General features: G+C 37.3%; 2 protein-coding genes across 2 annotated transcripts; one reads left to right on the top strand and one right to left on the bottom strand.

The window, feature by feature from the left end:
* The first annotated feature begins 429 nt into the window (after positions 1 to 429).
* On the top strand, positions 430 to 4,190 carry LOC137743839 (uncharacterized). Its single transcript, XM_068483773.1, has 6 exons — positions 430 to 510; positions 606 to 691; positions 819 to 866; positions 1,016 to 1,101; positions 2,064 to 2,117; positions 2,204 to 4,190. The coding sequence occupies exons 3-6, from the start codon at positions 830 to 832 to the stop codon at positions 2,294 to 2,296; spliced, it is 270 nt and encodes an 89-aa protein (XP_068339874.1). The 5' UTR covers positions 430 to 510; positions 606 to 691; positions 819 to 829; the 3' UTR covers positions 2,297 to 4,190.
* A 1,507-nt stretch (positions 4,191 to 5,697) lies between these two features.
* Positions 5,698 to 7,109, bottom strand: LOC137741702 (aquaporin TIP1-2-like). The gene is made up of 3 exons (XM_068481412.1): positions 6,908 to 7,109; positions 6,295 to 6,545; positions 5,698 to 6,211 (listed from the first exon to the last, which is right to left on the bottom strand). The coding sequence occupies exons 1-3, from the start codon at positions 7,038 to 7,040 to the stop codon at positions 5,837 to 5,839; spliced, it is 759 nt and encodes a 252-aa protein (XP_068337513.1). The 5' UTR covers positions 7,041 to 7,109; the 3' UTR covers positions 5,698 to 5,836.
* Positions 7,110 to 8,555: the final 1,446 nt, after the last annotated feature.

Genomic DNA, 8,555 nt, shown 5'->3' with positions numbered 1-8,555 from the left:
TATCTACAAAATTCGAACCTAAAACCTCTTATTTTCAAATGAAGAAAAATAACTGTAGTACTGAGTGCCACCATGCTTGGAATTTTTAGGCCTGGTTTGGTACTGAGGTGATTTTGAAAAAAGCTGGTATCAAAAAAAGCTGGGAGCTGTTTTTGTGTTTGGTAAACATTTAGCTTCAGCTTTTTTTCACAGTTTTGGATGAAAAAAAGCCAAAAACAAGAAGTTGCAAAACCCAGCTTTGAAAAACTGGTTTTTTTTCACATCTGTTTTACATAAAAGTTTATTAAATACTATAATACTGTTTTTTTTTTCAAAAGCACTTTTACGAAAAAATTTACTAAACACTCTGCTACTTTATTTCACAGCTATTTATTCCTACGGTACAACAAAAACAATATACTAAACCAGCCCTTGGTCCCAACCGTTGAAGTTTGGAAAGGCAGAAATGGTAAAGCTATCCAAATCCAACCTCTGTCTCTAGGCCTACAACTCTCTTCAGGCCACTGCATGGTAAAACCCCCTCAACACTCAAAACCCCACCTCCCCAAATTTCATTTTGTTATTCAAAATTTGTTGTTCCTCATATCAAGATTCTCTCATTGCAGGGCAGTTTGTCTCTCTCTAAGCTTGAGCAGCTTTGTCTTCACCAACGCCGTCAATGGAGCCTAAGCTTCTGCTGGACACCTTATCTGTCAGTATTTTAGTTCCATTTGTTTTAAATTCTGATGAACATTGGATAAAGATTTGTTTTTTAAATGAAAATTGGATAAAGATTTGTTTTTTAAATGAAGTGTTGGGTTACATTTTTTTTGCTGCAGATTTGCTCCAAATGGTACAGTTCTTGGAAGTTACACACGGAGCAACTGGTAGGTTTTCTGAAAGACCCAATATTTATTTATTTATTTATTTTTTTTTTTTGTGTTCAAAGAAGTAGAACCCAATATCTATATAAGGTATATTTTTCAAATTTATTAGGTTTATGGGTTTTGTATTTATATGTGTTCTGAAAATTGAGGTCTGGTGCCGAGTGGAGTGGTGTTGCCTCTGATGCAATGGGCAGGAAGGGCCGATTTTTTGTATGTTGTGCGCCAAACCCATGAGGTTTTCTTCCTTCTCTTTCTCTCCTTTTTATCTGTTTGTTGTTTTAGTTTCAGTTTTAGCACTAAAAACACTTATGGGTTTAATTATGAGAGTTTTAACGAAAAGCCCACGATACTGTTCATTTTAACGAAAAATCACATTTTTACGCTAAAAAGTCAATTCTGGTACTATTCACTTTACCCTTTATTTTGTCCTTATCGTTAAAATTCAAAGTTTTCAAGCCCTTTTCATTAGTTTTCCTTTTAATTATTTGAGATATGATGAGCATTCTGTGAATATGTTACATGGTGAGAGAATGACGAAAGGGATGTTTGTTTAAGCATGGACTTGAATGCATATTATGGCTATTGTTATGGATTTCAAGACCCTAATCCCAAATTCCCGAGATCAAGTAAAGTTGCTAGATAAGATAATTTAAGGATACTAGGTAAAGATCAATAACATATATACTTTAAATCAGTATTCTTTATGCGGTTCAATCCAAACTGGGGCAATCCATTGACCATGATTTGAACTAAAGGAAGAAGGATAAAAGTATCACAATGAAGAACGTATAGGTTCTTCCTTGTGCAAGTATAATCTTTTCCTTTCCCTTGCATTCAATCAAGAACACTGAATGTAACCCAACCTGACTGGCTATCTAATCTGTGGAGAAAACTTATGTACGAGCCTTCACACATCCTGACGTCCAGGTTCTAATATTCCACATATATCTTTAAGAACTATGGTAAGAAATACAAAATATGCTTCTGGTAAAAGCCTACAAACCTTTGTTGCCAGTCGTACTTTCTAGCATGTGATGTAATCAGATTCATTTTCACTTGAGAAAAATTACGCAAAGAGAAATCCTAAGTTCTATAGTTCTGCAGAAGTGCTTAGTTCTTGTGAACTTGTATGAACATTTATGAGGTCTGTTCATTGTCCACAACTAATTGCGGACCATAATTTTGAGCATTTTGTAGGTCCAAGAGTCACCATCAGTCTTCATAACTTTTGTTGCTTGGAGCTTAACTGAGGTAATTTGGTGTAATATTTATAATGCAATCAAATTTTGTTTAACTAAATAGCGTATTTCAAATTATGATCACAAACCTGTCTGCAGGTTATTAGGTATCCACATTATGCTTTTAATTGCACGGGTAGCTGTCCATCTTGGATTACCTATCTCTGCAGGTTCTACTCTTTCTCATTGTGATGATAAATTCAAAAGTTCGCATACAAGCATATAATTACAGTACCACTCAACAAAAAGTTATACAATACAAGCAGAAGAGGATTTTATTTTCAATTATATTATTATTTTTTTTTCAACAGGGTACACTGCATTCATTGTCTTGTATCCTCCAGGGATGGCTGGTGAAAGTAAGTTCATAGTTTCCATTAGTCTTGGGTTTCGATTTTTGGTTGCATGTACAAGTCCCCCTCCCCTTCTCCGTTGATTTATTTCTGTAAATGGTCGGTGATAACCATGCAGCCTGGCTTACATACCAAGCACTTCCTTTTATAAACAAGAAGAGCCTCTCCCCACATTTCTCCGCTGGCCTCTCTTTCAGCTATTATAACTTTCTGAGGGTATGTTCTGATTTTTTTCCACCATGATATGTTGCTTCTTTCCACTTTTCCAAGTAGGCACTCATGGTAGAGAACAGGTCCAAAACTTTCATATATTTTGCCGACTAAATTTGCACTTAGGAATATTTTCTCAACATATATTAAGCCTTCAAGTCTAAGAAAAATTCTAGTAACCTAGGATAATTTGGTAGTTCGTCTGCCCCACTTGGATGTGGTTGGGTTTCGATTAGTAGGTTTTTGTTGGGAAATCTAAATTGAAGTGAGCTTCAAATTTTTGCACAATTTATGAATTCTTAAACTTACTTTATTTCCTCTGTATTTATGCTTAGTGCACATAGTTGATGTGCTTCCATATTAGCTGAGAAATGATGGACTCAGAAAATATCAGTTTCTTCGAGGTTTTGGGGTGAACTGCCAATTTGAAACCTGGGTTTGTGTTGGAGTTGCACTACTAGGATATCTTTTTATTAATCAAATTTCCCCATGAAAGAAAGAAAATATGAAGTCCATAGTAGGATCTCCCATTTCAAAGTTGGTATTGCCAAGACCTTTCAGTGTCAGATCTGTCAGGGAAAAGTGCCATGGTTTTCTTGGTCCTCCAGTAAGGCGCCTCTATAAATATATACTCTTTGAATCTGCCATGTGGTTCTTTCAGTAAATGTTTTAGTCTTCAATGCACATGTATCAGAAACCATGCAACAAGGGGAAACATCTTCTATTTTCTATCAACGCCTTAACTAATGTTTCGGTTATGGTTAGCTTTTATCATTGTGATTAATATCATTGGATTCTTCTTATTCAGGTTTTGCTTGTCTGCTACCTATTCCTCTTGAGTATATTAACTGTTGGAAGTAGATGATATTTTGGCACTTGATGCGTTGGATTTCTAATGCACGTAGTAGTGGAATTGTAGCTTAAAATTTGTTATCCCTCTACACAAAAGTGTAATCTAGTTAAAGTTCTATATGTGGTCCGTCCTAAGTGTTGTTTTAAATTTATGCATAACTTACTCATGATACATGTTCCCACTTCTTCCCCCTTGTCTTTCACTTTTGCGATCAAAGTCCCTTGCCTATGGATGGTTGGACCGAATAGAACCAGTATCAAGGAAGCAGCCCTATCTTGTTTAGGTTGGATGTTTGGACATTATGCCAACTAGCAGGTATGCTTTTAATCTAAGTGTACATTTTTATTATGGTCTGCCAAAGCTATCTCTATGTGCATAGTTCACCCTAGTTTCTACATAGTATATTGCCCCATCTACGACTAACATCTCAAAGTGTACCCTCTCTCACACTCACATATTTCACTGTGTACATTATGTAAACGCATGCTACAAACTACCGTGGACGTTTTGGAGTTTACCATGTAAACACTCGTGTCATTTGTATGATTATGATTTCACCATCTTAATCTCATCGATCCAATTCTGTGCATCAACAGTTTTGTGCCATCTTCTTGCCTATTCCATGGCAGATAATATAATTACTCCTTTTCCGCAGGCCATTATTTACTCAACGACATAATCACAATTACCTTTTTCCAATCAAGTTACTGTTTCAAACACCGCCCCCCCCCCCCTTTTTTTTTTTCTTTTCTTTTTTCTTCCCTCCCTTTTACTGTACCAAATATTTGGTCTCTTTCAAGATCTGTTGTCGTCTTGTCGTCGACATTGTCCTTTAGCTTTTAGTTATTGGTTGCCAATGTTGTAATTGTTATAATAGGACAACTGGCTCTGTCTCTTTTCTCTAAGCTTCCTGTTGAGTGCTTTGGCTTGCAGGTTATAGGGTGGATTGTAGTCACGGATCCATGAGCTGGACTACTCAACAGCCACTCTATATAGACCACAAAGTTGCCAAAATTTGGTACCTTTGTATTTGAATTTTGTGACCAAATTCTCATGTCATTGGCGAAAAAAACTCTTACTTTTAACCTTGTTAATAAGCTTGTTATCAATCATAGTCAAAATCGAACTGTACATCTAAATTCCAAGGTTCTAAAAGACGCTAGGCGCTAGTCGGCCGGTGGGCTGGGACCTAGGTCATAGGCGGCGAGCTGGGGCCTAGCGCATAGACGCCTAGGCGAACTAGACTGATTTAAGTAAATCTATTATATTTTGTGTGAATAAGTGTCTGCTTATACTTAAAATATATATAATTTCATCATAAACTACAAAATAGAATGACATATATTATAAAGTGTTAAAACATAATGAAAACATGGGGACCAAAAATATAATGTATATTCATTTAAATATGCAACAAGTCTCTTACAATTTATTAAAAAAATAAAATGCAAAATTAAAGTTATATATTGTCTGTCTAGTTGAGACATGACTTAGGCGGGTCTAAGCGGGTGCCTCAGTAGATCTAGGTGCTATTTCTTAATTTTCAAATGCTTAGGAATTAATAGGGGAGGTGGCTAGCCACCTAACACCTAGGTGGAGCTTCGGCGGTGCTAAATGAGGATTTTTAAAACAATGCTAAATTCTAACTTAATTTGCTCATGTGCACGCTGCGTGCAAGGGTAGAAAGGTCATGTTAAACATTGAAGCTTCTTGGATGCTTGAATTAGTCTTGGAAGGACTCTTTTACTCTTATAAGTGATGCACGCATTTGTCCGAATTTGAGGAAATTCAAAGTTCAAATTTGAGATTGTTAAGAAATGTTAACTACAACGGAATTATTAGGAGTTTTTCCGCCACATTAGATATACAACCTACACCACAACAATGAGGACCTTCATGACACTGGTATGCCATCATTGTAGCATCATGTACCAAAAGTACACTGAAATGTCATAGTAACAGTGTGTTCGAGTCATGAGAGTTGCTCTCCACTACCTAAAGCATCTGCTGCTCGCACATCCATCTTTGTTGTCCAAAAAGGCCAGTCTGTATTCTCTTAATTAATAATTAGCTGACTAATTAGCCTTAATTTTTTTTAATCAAACGCATGCATGCCACTTTCCACCTAAAACGTTTTTTTTTTCTGTTCTTTTCAAAAACTGAACACCAATGAATAGAAAACAAAACAATACAACTTCCACATCAAATTCAACAATCAACAACATCCAAAATACAAAACTTCACCAAGCCACCACCCATTCCATCAACTTGAACTGAAACGAAAAAGAGAAGAAAAAAAAAAAGAGGAGAAATCTCTTAGTAGTCTGTGGTGGGGAGCTGCTCGTGGGTGTCTGGGGCGATGAAGATGAGCTCGTAGACTACGGCTGCAATGGCAGCCCCGATGAATGGTCCGAGCCAGTAGACCCAGTGGTTGTCCCATGTCCAGCTGACGACAGCTGGGCCGAAGGAAACTGCGGGGTTCATGGATGCACCGTCAAAGGCACCGGCAACCAAGATGTTGGCACCAACGATGAAACCAATGGCAATGGGTGCAATGGTGCCGATGTTGCCCTTCTTGGGGTCTACGGCGGTTGCGTACACGGTGTAAACCAAGCCGAAGGTGATCACAATTTCGAGGACCACAGCGTTCCATACTCCGACGCCAGACGATAGGGAGAAAGCAGATGTTTCCTGCATCAAATCAATTAACATGTTATAAAAATTGGTTGTTTCGATTGAAAGTATTAATTAGGGACGATGGGTTAGTGGCATACCAATCCACCGGTAGCAAACTTGAGGAGCAAGCAAGCAATGACGGCTCCAATCAACTGGGCGATCCAGTACAAGATAGTCCTGACGAAAGTGATGTGGCCACCAATGAAGGCACCGAATGTGACGGCAGGGTTAACATGCCCGCCGGAGATGTTTGCGGCGATTGAAACAGCGACAAAAAGGGCGAAGGCGTGCGCTAGGGCAGCAGCTACAAGGCCGGCCGGTGTGGTTGATGCACTGTCAGTGAGCTTGTCTGCCAAAACAGAAAACACAAGATTAAGCAATGCGCACTACAACATAATAACCAAATAAATACATATTTTTTTGCCAGACAATCTGATAGGTTAAATTATCGAGCAGCTGTTTTAACTTTGATATATACAGAACATATTTAAAATATGATAATATAATGTATTTTGAGCGAATGTTACGTAAAACAAAGTGAAAAATGAAAATGGTGACTTTAACACAAATTTGTAAGATTTCTGCTTGAAATATATAGTTCAGATTCATAGTCTGACTTATATATATACATACATACATATATATATATATATATAATGTATTTGAACAAACATCACATAAAACGAACGGGAAATGGAGAGGGTGACTTACTGAAGGCCATGCCAGAGCCTTCACCAGCAAAAACAAAGATGAGGACTGAGATGAACTCAGCAAGAGCTGCTTTCAGAGCATGAGCCTGACCAAACTCAGCTGCGCTACCCAGTGCAATTCTGTTGATCGCCATTTCGACTTTCGACTTAACCAAAAAGCCTTTAGACTGTCGCAAGAGGAAAATAAGCTGCTTTTGCTCTGAGTGTTTTCGGTTAGAGTCATTGTGACAGTTATATAGAGCGGTTCCTAATGACAACGTAAACACGATGCGGGACCGGACTAGCCGGTTTCCGGTGACACCGGAAATTCAACGACATGTACAATTAGCGGCCACCTGTCATTGTCTGAGTGGGCTAGTTGGCGGCCCTCCAATTTGTTCTCATCTTGCCACGTGGACGGCTGATGTGACTTGGAAGCTTGACCAATCAGCAATGATGGAGAAGTTTGATCACATTCACCGGCCAATGTTTAGCCTGGCGCCCTTGCGGTTGTCGGTCCTCCCCAATGATTGTTGTCGTTTAGACCGACCAATGTTATTTTATTTATAATTTTGTGGCTAAGTGTGATTAGTTGGTGCTGGCTTCACTTCTTGAGTTTTATCATGCACTAATTATCCAACAAAAAAGAATTATCAACGTAGTTATAGTGATTAAATTCATTTTCAATTGAAGTTAAGTTAGAGCAATATTGCATTGGTCAAAATGCGTGATCCTACAAAGTTCAAACTCAATGATTTACTTATTTCCTACATTGTTTTGTTGTTGTTGAGGACATTGCTAAATTCAAATAAACACGAGTGAAGGCTATTACTCCTACTTGCAGTTTATTCTACTTGTATTGTTTTAAGAATTTCTATGAAAGCTCTTCTTGAGTATAACTATCACGAGGGCAAGATGTTTGATAAAGTCCCAAAAAAATTAAGGTAGGATAGTTGAAAGCAAAGCGTAGACTTTTGAACTATTGAGCAACAAGGTGAAGAGTGATGCAAACCTGGGGTAGGTCATGTACTTAGCATGAAAGCTTCATAAATTCACTACTGATTGAGTACGTATAAGGTCAAAAGGGAAAATGATGCAATTGTAAATGTTGGGATAATTGTTTTCTCACCAAAAGTTACAAGAGTTTGATAGGAAGTGAAATTACTTGTAAACAAACAAGTTGATGGTAACATTTATGTGAAGATATTTCAATAAAAAACAAACAAAATGCTTTACAACGAAGCATCTAATTATCATATAAACTGATGTGATTAATAAATTCAAATTGGGGGCCGCGGGGGAATTAGCATTGGTATATTCTTTAGGGTTAGGTTGTAGTGCATATACATGATTTTTCTCTAATCCATTGTTAAAACGAAAAGGACGAATTATCAATGTCATCCGATAAATGAGTAGCAAATAAGCAAATTACATCGTATTCTCATGGGATTATCAACAAGAATTAATATTTTCATGAGAACTGGCTTACATGACATTCGATTAGAGAAATGCTAAGGAGATTCTCTCAAAAGTGAGACTTTTTTTTAACTCTTCGTTACCTTATGTTTTTGGCACAATTCTCATGCCAACATTATAGAAATTGTACAAAATATATGAGATGGCGAAGAGTCTAAAAGAATCCTGCTTTGAGAGAGTCTTAATTAGAAAGT

This window comes from Pyrus communis, chromosome 8 (genome assembly GCF_963583255.1).
Source record: "Pyrus communis chromosome 8, drPyrComm1.1, whole genome shotgun sequence".
In the NCBI taxonomy this organism is placed as follows: domain Eukaryota; kingdom Viridiplantae; phylum Streptophyta; class Magnoliopsida; order Rosales; family Rosaceae; genus Pyrus; species Pyrus communis.
This window is presented reverse-complemented; position numbering and strand designations above follow the sequence as displayed.